Source organism: Mya arenaria, chromosome 9, assembly GCF_026914265.1.
Source record: "Mya arenaria isolate MELC-2E11 chromosome 9, ASM2691426v1".
Classification (NCBI taxonomy): domain Eukaryota; kingdom Metazoa; phylum Mollusca; class Bivalvia; order Myida; family Myidae; genus Mya; species Mya arenaria.
In genome coordinates, this window is record NC_069130.1 from 27,770,998 (window position 1) to 27,789,172 (window position 18,175).

The 18,175-nt window shown below is 32.4% G+C and overlaps 1 protein-coding gene across 1 annotated transcript in view; it reads right to left on the reverse strand.

Annotated features, from left to right (window-relative positions):
* Positions 1-11,432: 11,432 nt before the first annotated feature.
* The window catches only part of LOC128245599 (DNA ligase 3-like), a 35,710-nt gene continuing 28,967 nt past the window's right edge, over positions 11,433-18,175 (reverse strand). The window contains exons 22-23 of the mRNA XM_052963805.1: positions 15,879-15,951; positions 11,433-14,704 (exon numbers count right to left, since the gene is read on the reverse strand). Of these exons, the coding sequence (XP_052819765.1) occupies positions 14,600-14,704; positions 15,879-15,951 (178 nt within the window). The 3' untranslated portion in view covers positions 11,433-14,599. The remainder of the gene's footprint in view (positions 14,705-15,878; positions 15,952-18,175) is intronic.

Genomic DNA, 18,175 nt, shown 5'->3' on the forward strand with positions numbered 1-18,175 from the left:
CCACACATATACATGCATGCCGTTACAATAAGCCGATCGGAACACCTCGGCCATCTCCGCCATACGACGAAAAAAAATATGATTCGCAGGGAAATGGCCGAGTTTCCCCGATCGTACAGTGCGTAATGAATTAAAACTCTTGTCTTTTTTCTCTTTTGATCAAAGGGAATAACTCGAGAATGATAGCAGCCAGAGTTATGCACAATCAAAAACATATCTTATATGAATATTGTCACCACAGGATTTTGACTCGGTGTTGGGTCTGAAATGACGCATTCAAGTCATTTTATAACGAAATACTGATAAAGATAACGATTTCGGACAAAAACCTGGTCACTTATTCCACGGGCCAACAAGCCATGGTGTATAGGTATGTGCTTATACTTCCCTAGTGTTTCAGGGGCGGCCCCAGGATTTGAAATTAACGGGGGTGTAACTTATTACGTAACCTATTGACTAGCTCCCTTCCGCAGAACCAAAACTAGACAGGTTTACTCCCCAAAGACATGTTAACAATATCTAGTCCGAAAAGGTGCATTTCGGGCGTATTTTATAAAAAATGTAAACTTGGGTGCCCCCCCCCCCCCCACAACTGGACCCGCTAGTGTTATTGCCAATCATCTCATACTAAACAATGAGTAGATATTTCTGCGATTGTCACTGATGATATGACTCACTAGCGAATCCGGAGGGGAGGATCCGGCGTCCATGTTTACTTTTTTATTTACAATATAAAAAAAAACAGTTATTAAAATACGCCCAAAATGCACCTTTTCGGACTAGAAACTGTTAATAACCTGCCAACATTTAAAACCATATACATTTCGGTTATGAGATAGGGTCGCAAGTCAAAGGGTTACGCCCCTAAGTTACGCCCCCTCGAACTTTCATTTCTATGTGCCGCCCCTGTTTGTGCAATATGTTTCGAGGCATCGCTAATATATTGAACGCTTTTTGAGTAATGACCAAGACGATGTTGACACCGACGATACTAATATCTGGAGCATATGGATGGAAATTCCATTTTCACTACGGAATGAACGAAAATAATTATCATTCAGAGCACTTTACAATATCTTTAGAGTGAATCCTGTCAAAAGATTCACCTCTGCTCTAATTTTACGCCCCCGACGATGTATTTGGTTTTATAACAGACACTTCAGCGATGAGTTTGTTTAAACTGTCATACCCACTCGACTCCAATACCTCATGAAAGGATATGAACCCATAATCGAAATTTATGTCTATGGGAATTTTATGATATCACCAACTCATTGAACGCAGAGTGAATTCTTGGATGATAATAATTATCTTCCTCTTCCTCCTCCCTATTACCACCGCCATCACCATCCTCCTCCTCCTGAGTATCTTCCTCCTCATCATCATCATCGGCGGCGGCACCACCACCACCATCAGCACCAGCATAAGCAACACCACTACCATCATCATTATCATTTGACAATTTCATCATCATCATCATCATCATCATCATCATCATCATCATCATCATCATCATCATCATCATCATCATCATCGTTCTTATCATCATCATCATCATCATCATCATCATCATCATCATCATCACCATCTTCATTATCATCGGCGGTGGCATCACCACCACCACCACCATCAGCACCAGCACAACTACCATCATCATTTGACAATTTCATCATCATCATCATCAATCATCATCATATCATTATCACCATCACCACCACCACCACCACCACCACCACCATCATCGTCAGAAGCACCAACATTAGCATCATCATCATCGTCGTCGTCACTACCACCACCACCACCACCACCACCACCATCATCATCATCACCACCACCACCACCACCACCATCATCATCATCATCATCATCATCATCATCACCACCACCACCATCATCATCATCATCATCATCATCAGCAGCAGCAGCAACATTATCATCATCATCATCATCATCATCATCATCATCATCATCATCATCATCATCATATTCGTCATCATTAACAACAACAACAACAACAACAACAACAACAACAACAACAACAACAACAACAACAACAACAAATCAAGAGGGAGCTCTGTATCACAACATTTATTACCTGAGAACCTGCAATATTCACAAATGAATGTAAATGCAAAAAGACAATCAAACATAAATCTCAATGTATAAGCTACTGCATCCACAACCCCAGTATTATTATGTTACCATCATAAATCCAAACGCTATACATGTTGCAAAACACGGTAGTCTTTAATCCACTAAAGTGCAATACGGCCGTATTCCTCACGGCTGACATTATGTCATAACATTGAGCATCAGTGCACATTTTTTAAAACGATGTCATGAAACAAAATAGTGTGTCATTAAAATGACATTAATTATGAAAAAAATGTTCCTTAAAGTGACTTGTCCAGTAATGTATATGATAAAGGGTTATTAGTACTGGAATGTCATATTCGACCGGGAAATTCCATAATCGACCCGGGAATATTATATTCGACCCTGGGATGTCATATTTGTCCTTGAATGTCATAGTCAACCTGGGAATGTTATATTTTTGCAGATTTTGACTTCACTCGGCTCGTTCCTCGTAAAATCCAAATCTGCGAATATCCAATCCCCCCCTCCCCCCCAATCAAAATGCAGTTGTAATAAACTGTACAAATGTTACCCTTATATATCATACACAAGCACGTTTACACAAGTGTATAATATTAATTACCATTGACTTTACTGTTATGTATGATGTTGTCAAGGACAATGTTTAAATACATAGCATGTAGTATAAGTGACTAGCATTGTGATTTATAGCACAGCAGTTATAGAACGGCTAAACCCATGCTTTTTACACATCTCAGATATGGGAGATAAACTGAGGACAAAAAACAAAGAATAACATTCCTTAACATGGTACAAATGACAAAAGACCCCATTGGCTAGTTTCATTTTTGATGAACTTACAAAAAATTATTTCTTATCAGTATAAACAAAATAATTAGACAAAACTATTTTAGTTTTACAATTGTGATTCATGTATAGTCATACATTTATGGTACAAAATATTAAATTTCAACAACTGCTTCAAATTTCCCCATATACATTGCAAATACTTTACCACAATGTTCAGTTTATATCATTTAACCTTAAAGTCAAACATTCAAATACATTCAAATATACAGTACCATATTCCATGCAAAAAACATATGAAACAAAAAAGTAGTGAAAATGTAAATACGGTATGTTCCAAAAGGAGCAAATAATAATTTATAAAATGTTTTTGTCTAAGTCTCGCTGTCGACAAGGATCTTGTGTTCTGTGAACAAAATGAATATTAAGAAAAATAAAATGTTAAAAACACACAAAAAAATTCCAGTACTAAATAACATAACCGACATATTCATTAAAGAGACACTCTTATTCAAAATCAATACATACACATGTATAACAAACATACATTTTGAGGGATAAACCTTTAACTACTCACTAACTAATGCATTTAGAGAAAATATTAATTACTGATAACAGAATTGTAACTGAGTATTTTTCTGTACCTTAATCTTAACAAATTAAACTTGGTAACCTAAATAAGTATCATTATTTTCGACATTTATTCATCCTTTTTGGTATATTAAAACAATTGTATTAATTATGGTAAATCTTATTTGGGAGTAAGAGTGCATCTTTAATTAAAATAATTACAATGGTAATTTATTGATGATTTTATAATATAAAGGATGATTGATCGCCCATGGCAATAAAATATAGTTTGTAAACAAATGATTTGATGCTAACAGTACGCTAAATTAAAACTTATTCACTGACACTGGTATAAAGTGGCCCTGATATGTATTAACATTGCATCCTTATGTTTAAGTCAAATATGATCTAAAAATGAATAATGACTTCTGTTTTAAACCTTTTTTAATTTTAAAAGTACATGTGTATTAATTATATTTATGAGAAAAAAAATCTCTTTTTTAAACCATTTTTTAACTCAGAAAGTACATGCGAGTTAAGTGTGTTTATAAGAATAAATATGGTAAACAGTTAACATAAAGATGCAAAATCAGCTATTTTAGTACAATTACTTCCTTTCTTATTGAAAACACTTCAGTTAAGTGTCGGAGCTTGATAAAATACATTGCTGTTTGAACACTTGCCAACATAAAGCATACATCTCCAATATAACAATCGATTAATCATATGAGTAACATTGTATAAACAACAAAACTTAATCACTGAAGCCTGAACATATTGTTTTTCGGCCAAGCAACAGTTAACACAGTATGCTATATAAACATTATTATATATAAAAGTCCTATTAAGACATAAAAAAGATATGCCTACCTACTTAACCTATTTCTTGTTTTATATTTAAGTGGAAGGAAAGAATTCTTCTTTTTTTGAGCTGTTTCTGATGTACAATTATGTTATTTTTTGGATGCATAGAGACACTTTATTACTCAAGTATCATTTAAAGGGTTTCATGTTAAAAGAAAGAATATGTAAGTACATGTATTACAGCAAAAAAATAAATAAATATCATTAAAGGAACAAGACACCAGATGGTCCCAAATTTGGCAAATACAGTATGGCAAATACAGTATTTCCCCAAAACAAGCATATAATTATCAAAACGTGCTAATATGAGGCCAATAATACTGAAGAAAACAATTTCAATTTAGTGTAAATTATGACAATTTTCTTTTTTCTTGCAATGGTATCATCTGGTGTCTAGTCCCTTTAAATACATAATACTTTTGTCAAAAGGTTATATGAGTGCAGTTAAACGTTTTCCATAAAAAAAACAAGAGATGTAAATGGCTTTAAAAATGTAAGATGTCAGACAAGGGTAAAATCCAGCTGGTAAGATGTATCATAATGGCTACATAATGCATTAAACAACCAAACATGGAACATGATATCAAAAATGGAACGGTGGCGCTTGATACCAAATATAGATACAAAATAATGAACACATCTTTCTCTGCTGTTAGATCAAAACATTCATTTTTCACAGGAATGTGTTTTGAAAAATGGATCTCATGACCAGCAGACTGACTTCAGTGTTTGAAAAACAAATTCTTGTCTGACAAGAAAAGAGCTAATACCAAATATTAATACAAAATTGAATAATCTTATACGAAAACTTTAAAAATTCAACTGAGCATATCTTTTCCCCAAACTCTTAATATGCTTAAATACTGAAATCATCCTTCGGTCAATTTAGATTCTTTACGATCCATTTTAATGTAAGTATTTGCATATTTGATATGGACTTATAAATCAGCGAGCTACCTCAATTCATTTATGACTGAAGAAAGCTTATCGCTACCTGCTTTCAAGTTATAATATAGTTTGGATTATAAAACATAATTGAGGCCGACATTACTTAAATGTTTGTTAAACTAACAAATGTACCTTGGACGGGAATTATTATTTAAGCCTGAATCTTGGGGTCATATTATTACATTTACGTTTTCCATTACGAAATTTAAAAAGGGGCAGGGTATACGGTTTTATGCTCTACTGAACACAAATCAATTTTTGTTTTTGTTTTGTTAACTACAGTCGAACGAGGTAAACATAATAATGCATTAAAATGGAAATATAATAAGCTTGCATCAATCTATTTTGTAAGCTTTTAAAGGGACTCACGCATATTTTCAAATGGCACCCAATTAATTTTTCCCGGTATTGCATCTTAAAACAATTTTATTATAACTATGCATCTTCTTGACCCTGAAATTGGGAAATTGGGTTCAAACCCACACTGAGTACAGTCAATGAAAAATAGTTATAATGACAACAAAACCTCACACCCACAAGGACTTGTATGCAATCTTAATGATAACTTAACCCTTAAGCCTTTTGTTGAATCGCCTTTCTAGCAGTATTCATAATCATGGACTTCAAAGACAACATTTGAGCATATATTAACATTTGTTGAATGGTTCCAGCCGTCAGTATTTAGTGTTAACAATCCTAAAGATTTGCCACACTTAATTTCGTCATTAAAAGAAAGTGAATTATATATAATACTAAAAAAAATGAGAGAGTCCCTGGGTTTGGAAAGTAAAAATAAACACAACAGAAAATATCTCCCAACATTTACAGATAACATGAAACAAACTATTTATTAATTGAAGCCTTAGGCAGTCCAGCCGAAAAATAGGATCAGAAACAGATGGGCGAGAATGTAATCTACTTATAGGTATCCATTATGTACAATTATATGAATTTGGGGTGCTAGTTGACCCAGTATTATTTTGGTCTTAATTTAAAAAGTTTAATAATAAAAAGGAGGAAAATAATATGTTAAAATTAAAATTTAATTTATTTTTCAAACAGGCTTATTCAGCCTTGAAAGATTGCAAAATAGGTTATTCACACTGGATTTAAATTTTAAAAAAGAACGAACTTATAAACTTTATCTATAGTAAGTTTCGGTCACATATTTTATATAGTTGTAACCAAGGAATTAGCAAGAATAAATTGCCCATTCAAATGCCTTGTACCAAATTTATATGCGGGTCACAAGAAATCAAAATTTAACATGATAATGCCCAATGGCTCAATGAAAAGGAAATCTTATAATGTACATAAATCCTTAAAGATGCACTCTTACTCCCAAATAAGATTAAACACAATAAATACAATTGTTTTATTATACCAAAAAGGGTGAAAAATTATGTCAAAAACAATGGTAATTATGAAGGATACAGAGTTTATTTTGAAAGAAATGTGCAGAAAACATTTCTACCTTATGAAACGATAGTAAATCACATTAAATCTTTTATCACTCACCAATCATTTAATATTTTTGCGTTTTCAGCTATTCAATACACAGTTACAATCTTGATATCAGTAATTAATATTTTCCATAAATGCATTATTTAGTAAATTAAGTAGTTTAAGGTTTATCACTAAAGATTTATATTTGTTATACATGTGAATGTATTGAGTGTGATAAAGAGTGTCGCTTTAACAAGTACTATACTTATAAACTAGTACATGTATGAGATAAAACAAGCCTGTATCTCTCAAGTGTGTTTGTCCTTCAATATTCAACCCTGTCAGCAACAATGTAAAGTTACATACTAGACATCTTAGCTGTGACAAAAAGTTAGTTATAAAGTCAGTCTGTGTTCAAGTTAGTATGTTTTTATAAGCTCTAAATGAAAATATGCAAACAATATATATGGTGCTCTTAATAATGTCAATACATATGTGTCGAAATACTGTATGTCTTAGATTTCACAATGTTAATGTTAACCCCGGGGGATTGGGGAGGAGGGGGGGTGGGGGGCCTCAGCGCAATACAAATGTATATAGATTAAGTATGTTTTTGCGCTTAAGCCCTGGATTTATCGGTTTAAAAATACTGCAAGAAATGTCTCAATTTCAAAGTACTTAAGTATGAAAACAGTTGAACATAATTTGGTGTTTCCCCATTTTGTTAAGAAAACATTTTGATATGTAAAATGAAGCTGTGTTTACTATACATTGTGAAATACTATGAAGACTCCTATTGGTATGATGTTTCAGCCTTATAATTGTAGCGTAACTTTACATATAAGGCCTTAAAAAACCAGCTTCTGGTATGGGTTACAGGACTCTACCTACAAAATGAGTGCAGGCCCTACCGTTTTTATAGGCCATGTAAAAAAAACAAAAAAGCCTACCTACTCTTCCTGTTTTAGAAATTGAGGTAACCCTAACCAAACCATTTTTTGGGGCTATGGAAGTATTTAATATCATTGTAATAATATACACGTTTGACATATTCATATCATGTTTTGTTGTTTGGTGTCTTATTTTAACATTCAACTATCAGTGATATATCATTAGCAGATTTAGAGGGGGGCGCATCCGGCACCCGCCCCCTCAAGAATCATCCAAGTTTACTTTTTATTTCAATATGGGAGAAAATAATAATAAAATACGCTTATAATGCACAATTTTCGACTACATATTGTTGATATTTTCTTGAGGGAGTAACCCCCCATGCAAATAGTTTATGCCGTATACTTTAGGTTTTGATGTAGGGGCGTTTGTCAAACGGTTGCGCTCCTAAGTTACGCCACTCTAACGTCAATTACTGGATCCGCCCCTGTATATAATGTTTTTAACAACTTGTAATATGATGAAATTTGGGTGCGTTAATGTGCAGTGGGGTTAATGTGGATATAGTTTGAACTTTAGATAATGTGTGACAATAAGCAAGTTATGTCGAATTTAAAATAACTGTAACGTTCTGGTACATTATAATTGTTTATTAAATAACTATTAATTATTAGCCCTTAAACACAGCATTCGCCTTGTCCAATAAAACATCTAAGGCCTCCTCTATGAAAGTGCCAATATCTATATCAGTTAGCGGCCCTGAGGCGAAAAGTGATATAGATATAAAGCCCGCATTTTAAAGAATTTGATTGGCTAATAAAAAAGGACAAAAAATGATATAGATTCGCAGCTGGAAATTCGGAAACAGCAGCCATTTTATTTTAAAGTCAGTATTAAAACGTTAATATTTTTTTAAATAAATTTAGTGTTTAAACTTTGAATCCTTTAAGTGCATGAAGTTATTTAATAAAATTGACATTAAATAAGTGATTTGACATCGGCCCTGTTATTTGTCCTCGGCACATTTGTATTGGCCCTTGGCCAAACAGGGCCAATATCAAATCAATCATTTATTAACTAATACCGGTAGCATAATATATCATTTTAATCAAATGCATCAAGAAGGACACTTTGTGCAATATGAGTTTCCTTCAAGACAAGGAAAAAAGTTAATAAGCGGAAATAAGTTTAACAGTAAATCTGATGTCACAAGCAAATCGAAAGTTATTGTTTCCTGTGACTGAAAATAGACTTTTTAAGTTTTGAAAGTCATGTCTGATTTTTCCGATAATGGGCCAATTGTCAGAATGTTGTTCAAGTTAAAAATATTGTATACGTCATCATTGTTAACTTTCAAATCTTTACTGCATGGTTTAATGAATTCACATGACTGTGATCTGCAGTATTTATTTACAAATTAAACATAACTGTTACAGCTGGGATAGTTGTATTTAAATATAATATTCCGCTACATAGATCGTAAAATATTTCACTTTTAAAAGTTAACAACGATGCTGTCAACAATAATGTTAATTTTAACAAAGTTAACAATGATGCAGTTAACAATGTTGTTTACTTTAACAAAGTTCTGAACACGGGGCTCATTATAAGTTTGACCCTGAATACAAACCATGTGTGACATGTTTTGAAAGGTCATGTCCGACTTTTAAAGATAATGGGCCATAAAAACTCTGTTCAAGTTCACAACCTTGAAAACATTGTCGTTGTTAACTTTCAAAACTTTACTGCTCTGGAAGTTTCATGGACACCAACATCTGTGGTATTACTCTGATCATTTAATTCAAATATATAAGCACATCCTAAAATATTACACTTTCAAAAAGTCACAAAATTGCTAAAAATAACATTGTTTAGTTCCGAACAATCAGCCAATTATGTTTCTTTCCATGTAAAATGTATTTCACAGAGTACACAAAACTGGGAATTCAAAATTCAACCTATTTATGCTTGTTGCCATTCATATTACAGGCACTATTAAATGTTAGTATGAATGTCAAAGTAGAAAGTTGTTTTTTTCATGATTTGAAACTGAAACATGCAGCATCAGGTTTTTCGGGTTTTTTTTTAATCTCTAAACATAAATATGCAAACAATATATTTGCTGTCCTTGGTAATGTGCATAAATATGTCATAACAATGTACATGTATGTCTAGAATGTCGCAGCTCAAACACTGGTTCGTCATAAAAGTACACTTGAAATATAACCGGAGAATGAAATTGAATATATTTCCCTTCAATAAGTACAATGCTTAATTGGTATGATTTGCAGTTTAGGAATTTAACGGAGTTTATTTAAAAAAATTTGTTCCTGCTTGCTAAATAAAATGTTTTAATCTAAGTCAATTATAACACATTTTGTAAAAAAACTGTATGACAAAGAAATACTTCATACATGCAATATTTCTAAGAGGCTTCCCATGGGGTTTTGGTCTGAATTCAAGGGGATTTTGATACTACACCAGGGGATTTTGGTCTGACTTCAAGGGGATTTTGATACTACACCAGGGGATTTTGGTCTGAATTCAAGGGGATTTTGATACTACACCAGGGGATTTGGGTCTGACTTCAAGGGGATTTTGATACTACACCAGGGGATTTTGGTCTGACTTCAAAGGGATTTTGATAAGCTTCAATAACATTAACACATCATATATTGGTTAACAAAATATGGTAAACATTGGTTCTATTGATGCGGCATACTTATAGGGGCAAGATTTACAACGCATGTAGCGTACAAGTGTTTTTCAAACCAATACTTCTCGGGGAAAAAAATCATGCAATGATACATGTACACTTCGTGCTGATCTGAAACACTCATCTGTACCTTAACGAACATCATTTAACATTAGATGCATACTGCATAGTTACAGAATTACATGTAACTATTCATGTGCCTAATTTGCCACTGATAACATTGAACAAATTACCATGCGATTATCTTTAATGAGTTTTAAATTATGGTCGAGGTTAAAGATTTTGCAAGCCAATGCGGCAGATAACAACAACTTTTTTTTCTTTGTCGAAAAGTGCGGAAAACCCCCCACTTTTTCTTTGTCAAAAAACCCCTATCTGTTCACTTTCTATTTAAATTGTTTAAATAAATGTGTTGTAATTTAATAAACTTACAATGATTTTGATGCTTGATTTAAAATGAAACCAAGGTATCAATATCAACAAGTCAATGCAAAACACAAGTTACATGTTTTTTTCAATTATAGTCCACCATTGGCTTATTGTCTCAATTTCCTCTTTGAATCAAACTGGATGTAAAGGACCAATTTTATAATATTGAAGGTAAGTATTCTGGCATGGTTTGAATTCTTCGAGCCTCGAGGTATTCGAGGCGTTTCCGGGACTTCGAGTCAACGGGGTTCAACTGTACAAACCAAACTCTTTGAAATGGACTCGTTCATGTTTTATAGGAATATAATCTGAACAAAATGCTTGTTTCAATGATAAAACATAATAAGTGCTTGAATTTTAGATTTATTGTTGAATATTAATTTACCAAGAGCACTGCCTGCGGTCGCTTAAGGCTCGTCTGACTTGATCCCTTTTACGGTTTATTTATTTCATTATTACATTTGATAGTGAACAGGTATTCCAAAATTTGAAAGTGATAGCTTTGATAGTTTGCATGTAAGTGACCCAAGCACAAAACTTTAAAAAGTCAGACCAGCTAAAAATTATAAGTCCAAAAATACTAAAATATCCCCCACCCTCCCCCTTCCCTTCCAAATGTGATTCAAAAAACTGTTATATATATTGAAGTGCCGTTTCCATTTATTGTCTGTGAAAAAATTGAAATCAATTGAAGAAAAATTGAAGAAGCTATTTCCAATTCAACCGAAATCCATCAAATTTCATGTTTTTTACCCTCCAAAACTGGTGAAACTCAGCATCTTTACGGTACAATGTAAAGAAGAGTATAATATGAACAAGTTCCTCAAGATTCAAAGTGATAGCTTTGATAGTTTCCATGTAAGTGACCTAAACGCAAAACTTAACCAACGCCTCCGACGATATAGACAACAATCAAGTGAAGACAATAGCTCAACATTTTTTTAAAAATCAGACGAGCTAAAAATTGGATAAAAAAACTCCAATTTGCTGAAAAACTTTATAGGTAATGCTGTTGAAAATTGAATAGTTTTAAACCTGGATATACAAACCACTGTTCAAACAAGCATCAGATCATGTCAGTTGCAAATTGTTTATTAAAGTATGTGAAAAAACAAAAACAATTTCAAAAAAAAGTTTAAAAAAAATGTTGCTAACATACAATCTGTGAGTAAAAGTTATCAATTATGGTTCTTATTATGATACATGTATAATACAATAATTTCACATCAAATTATATCAACTAATGTGTATTAATAAAAAATGTTGAAATATAGTAAAATTCAACACAGCAATGTAAAAACATCATAACACTGTATAATCTGCGAAAAAATGGAACATCAAATTCATTGATTATTTATCATGATAATTTATTGTACATGTACATTAAAGTGACACTCATATTCAAAACCAATACATTAACATATTTAACAAACATACATTTGGAGTGATAAATCTTTTACTACTTACTAATTATTGCATTTATGAAAAATATTAATAAATGATAACAAAATTGTAACCGTGTATTTGATAGCTGAAAACGTGAAAATATTAAATGATTGGGTAGTGCTGACAGATTTACTGTCATTAACTATTGTCACATAAGGTGGAAAAACTGTGTTTTCTGCACGTTTCTTTTGAATTAAACTTGGTATCCTTCATAAGAATCTTTTCATTTATTCATCCTTTTTTGTATATTAAAACAATTGTATTAATTGTGGTAAATCAAAACCAAAGTTTTCTCTTTTTTGTGTCATCCTTGGTTAGGTGTGCCTGTCATGGCTATTGATAATACCACGTATGTATAATGTTATTTACTATACATGTTGTTTATTTTAAATGTCCATGTACATGCATTCCTTACTGAAATAAATCTATATATCTATATAAATCTTATTTGGAAGTAAGAGTGCATCTTTCATGATAATTAATAGTCATCAAAATTAATATTTTCTATTTAATTTTTATCTAGTCGAGATAAAGAAAATGCTAACCTAAATTACAACAAGGTGAGTTCATTTTTACAGAATTTCAATAACACATAAAGAATACTACTAAGCGATTTCTGTGGCAATGCCAAAATACTGGTACATACGTGTGACCCTCTTTTATGTTCATATAGTTATATCTAGGGTTTCTAAAAGTTTGGACCCCCCCCCCCCCCCAGACTGGTTCTAAAGCCTGATTTTATAGAAATGTCCGAAGAATTATATCACACATTTCCGCAATGTGAATTCTTTCAACATTTTTTCACGTTGTGGCAATTCGTTAGAGGGCTTTGAAACCATCATAGCCGATTTAGATTAGTAATTGATTCAAACTTAATTTCATATTATAAACATATTTAATTATAACCAACAAGCCCGTATATATAAACATACATGTATAACAAAACCTAACCTTTTTTCAATGTATTAATTGTATTGCATTGCCTCACTAATTCATGCCCCCAACATATTTAAGGACCACAACGAAAATTAGTTCTCCAGGACCCATTTTTGTTATCCTTTGTGCTGGGATGCATGGCATAAATTTGAAGTATGTCAATATCTTTACTTTCTATTTACTGTTACATGTTTTGATTGTAATGTTGTGCACCCCTTGCCGAAATAAATGTATCTATCTATCTGTAAGCTTGAGTCGGGCTTGCGGGCTCATGCTTATTTCAATCACTGTTAATGATAATATCATAGATATGCAACATTCACATAATAATTACTGGTGCATTTCATTCATGATGTCAAAATGATTGTGTTTCAATCTTAAATCAAACATTAGCTTAACATAATGTCTACTTCAGCTAAATTTTGGGCTGATTGTTCACAACTTTGTCAAAAGTTAACAACGTTGTTAACGTCACTGTTGTTAACTTCAAATCATTTCTTTACCGGATGTTAAATGTATACACTTGAAATCTGTAGTATTTTTAATAAGATTTGAAACACCTGTTTATTTTTACCTGTTTTATTTAAATCTACACGCACATCATGAAATAACACACGATTAAAAGTTAACAACAATGTCCTTAGTCACATTGGTAACTTTAACAAAGTTCTGACCAATTGACCTATATTTTGTCTGTCGACCTCAGCTTAATATATTGATAACATTATTATAAATTCTGCAGGATGTAGAAATCTTTTTTCAACCATTTACCCTGAAAAACTACTATAATACTACTAACTTCTGATCTGAGACCAAATAATTGAACATTTATACAAAAATAACTTGCGTAGGTCGGATACCGTACAAGGTTTTTGGTGTTGTTTATTTTGTATAAACTCCAGGTAAGTTTTTCTCAAACAACATAATATTATTGCCATGACTCTAAATGGTTCAAGACTTACAGATCCAGATCCAAACAACCAGTGTCAGTGCTTCTTCTTTGGTCTCAGAATCAGCTCATTTTGGCATCAGTGCCTTCAATTCAGTCACTTAAGATAACTTACAATAAAATATTGTCAAAACAATCAATCTGTGAGAGTGCAGCTTTAACGACTAGCAAGAATGCTATGGTGCGAATGCAAATGCCAAAGCTGTGCATTGATTTTTTAAAAAGCCAAAGTTAAATGCTTCACTGTGCATGTGTTATTGTCACTGGCTACATGTGTGCCAAATTTCATATGAAATTCTTGGAACATTTTATTAGTTATTAGTCGAGGTTGTTCCATACAGTGTATATGGCAGCAAACATCCAACCAACTTTCACCAAATATGGTCCCACTTCAACCTATCTATAACACAGTCATATATGCTATATCATCTATGGTGAATGACACTACATCTTTAATTCAAAGGCCCACATTTCTGGCCAAATAAAAACCCTTTAGTCCACTATTTGACCACGTAAGCCTCTGTCGGCTGGAGGGTTTTGGTTTTAATACATTTCCACAACCAGTCTACCGACACACACACCCCTGCACAGTCTGCACCTGGACCCTGAAATAAACATACAGTAAAGTATATAAAACATTAATGATATTTTTCTCGTTTCAAACAATTTTGCCCCATCTTGTCAATGCATGTAACGCGTTTAATGTACGATTAATGATTTAAAAAACAAATATTTCTGAGTAGTAATACGCACTATTTATCTCATTACTAAAAAACTTGAAAGCATATTTGATTTTGCAAGACACAATTTTATGATTTATGACGATTAGAAAATATTTAAATGAATTTTTTTTAAATATTTTTTTCATGCATTCGAAAAAGTATGGCCCCTTCATTTAGGTTACTTTATTCTCGAAACATTAGCAAATAAATTATGTCAGAGGCGATGGCCAAGTGGTTAGAGTATCGGACTCCATATCAGAGGGTAACAGATTCAATCCATACTCAGAGCTTCATCAATGATTAGTATTGAGGTTATTACCCAAGAAAATGGTAAATGGTTCTTAATCACATGTACATTGTAGATTAAAAATAAAATAATATATATATGTATACATAAATGTATATAATTTAAGCTGTTATTATAATTCTGTAATGCAAGTTCAAATAGAACATTCAACTATACATCATTTGCAAAATCTAAAGTCAGTGCAATCTATCATTTATGTAAATGTTTAAAAAAAATATGCAAAAATGAACTAAAGTACTGATAACAGTTAGCTATAGCTAGTCTGTTTCCCTGCGTACTAATTCAGATAGTAGCATAGTGATAGGGGAAGTAATCCAGACTAACCCAAAAGCTTACTTGTTTTTTTCTAAGTGAACAAGGGTCATGAATCCATAAGTATTTTAAACCGAGTGAGGGCTCTTACTAAAAACATGTGCATATTAGTAGAGCATATGTTCCCTTATGATGGTAAATTACATGTTAGTATCTTGAATTTTTTTTTGTTATGACCTAAGATGTTTTTGAGACAGTCTGTTGATTATGACACCAACGGTTTGAAAATGTCTCGAAAATCTTCAAAAACAGACGCACCATAATCATCGTACAAACAAGCCTTATCTAATATTTACACGATTTGGTTGTTTTACAAAAAAAAAGAATCACAAGCCCTTCTAAATGAATTCAAATTTTAGCAAGCTGGAAACAATTTTACCAAAGCAGAGCTTGCACGCTTAATATGCTAACCTTTAGCGCTGAAGATAAAATACTGACCGTGTGTGATTTGGGCACTATGGAATGAGTAGCAGTGGTCTTGGTAAATTCTGAAGCTACTTCACCATCATATCTGGGAGCAGTCAAGGAAATAATATAAAGCTACACTCACATATTTACCGTTCTGACAACTTATATTTTTTTTTTGTCTCGGAATGAGCCATTTTTTTGCGTAAATGTCTGAGAACCAGTGATATACCAGTCAGACTGATGACAAAGAATCAGATTACAGTTTTTCATATTTACCTTTAAAAATTGATGTTTTATGCTGAAAAACTCAAGGGTTAGAAACGCTTTTAGCCACAAAACTACAATTTTAAAAACTGTGATCTGATATTTTGGATCATCATCTGGGCTAAATTGGCATGTTTATCATAGCGTGGTTAAATGCAAAACTTTAACCAGAATTTCTAAGTCAAATAATAAAGAGCCATAATTAGCATTATATGCAAAATAGAGTTATCAAACTTGGTTATACACGTAGGTTGGATGGTTGAGTACCATTGTATAAAGTCTCAATGCAATACACCAAGTAGTTGCTGAGATATTAACCTATGTGTGCTTACATGCAAAATCTTAACCAGAATTTCTATGTCAAATAATAAAGGCCCATAATTTGCATTATATTCAAATAAGTGTTATCTAACATTATTTATTTAGTATGTTAGACAGTTGGGAATACATATCCAAAGTTTCAATGCAATAAATGATGTATTTACTGAGATAATGACTTAAAGGTGCTAACATGCAAAACCTTAACCAAGGTGTGACGCCGACACTAGGGTGGGTAATATAGCTCTCCTTATTCTTCAAATAGTTGAGCTAAAAAGGGCACCAGTACTGGTTTTTGCCCAGGAAACGTACTTGAGCTTTTGTCATAATCAAGCTAAAATGAATTAGAATAAACCAAAAAATACTGGCAAAAAATATGACTTTGTTAAAAAACATGTTCAATTAACCTCAAACAATTGAAAATATTGTTTCAGTCTGCTGCATTTGGTGAAATTTGTTTATATGCTTTATAAATCTCAAGTGAATATTTGTCCACTGTGGTCTAGCGGATAAGATTAATGACTGGAAAAATGGAGGTATCAAGTTCGAATCCTACCGCCGAGGAAAACCTTTAAAACTGTTCTTCTCAGCTGTTAAATTGTTTTTATTGGTTATTATATAATTATAGAATCTATTTCATTTGGAACTGTCTTTTTAAAAAAGAAGAAGAAATATTTTACTTTTAATTTCAAAAAAAGTGTAGCTTATGTGATAGAAAGTTTGACTGCCAACAGATTAAAAAATAATTATATTAAAAGTTCAAATTGAAGAGGAAAGGTTTTTGGCAGTTTTCTCGTTCAATATCCAAGTATAGGATTTCAAGTTACGTTTATTACATATTTACCGACTGATGTTTCATTTTAAGAATCCACCTCACCTATTTTTTTTAAAAAAGCAGAACAATGAATGTTTAAGTTGGAAACATGTCTTCTATTCTCTTCCTGATATGTATGCTTAGCATGGTTATACCTTTTCTGCATTTTTCCATCTTTGGATTTTTAAAATTAATTTAACACATGTTTAAAACACAATTAATGCGCATCCATAAACTTTTCCTTATTTAAAATACCTTTTTTTTGGTACTGAATAAATTAAAACAGGAATATGATTAAATTTAATGAGTTAAGAGAATAACCAACCTAAAATGTTTTAGCAAGGAAAACCCCAGCTACAAAAATACATCAGAAGCGAAATTATCAGCATTATTTCATAGCTACTTCCTTGTTGCCAAAAATCTCTCTACAAAACAAGAGTCCTGCAAGGGAACCCCAACGCTTGCCTCTTTTTTTACCCAGTTGAATATGGAAAGCCAGAGAATTATGGGTTTTGCGATAATTATATGTACGCCGACAACAATAACAACAAGGCTATAACAATACCTAATTACCTGGACGTTTTTTTACCTCATAAACTGCCGACAAGCAAAAAAACAGCTGTTGTCAAATATTGACCTTATCCCATGAAGAGCATGCCATGATATTAACACTATCAATTGAAAACCCCATTTATGAAGGCTAATATTTTTCATCTGTACACAAATCACTTGGTCACTGGGCCAAAGGCCAAAGGTCAAAGTCACACTTTTCTGCTTCTTTTTGATCAATTAAGGCCAATGAGTTTAACAATAAAATTAAAACTTTTTTTGCATCAAACTGTGTTGTTCCCTATTTTTGTATAATGTATGCTTCATAAAAATAAGACTTAAAACTATGCTATATGCTTATAAATTGAATATTTGATATCAT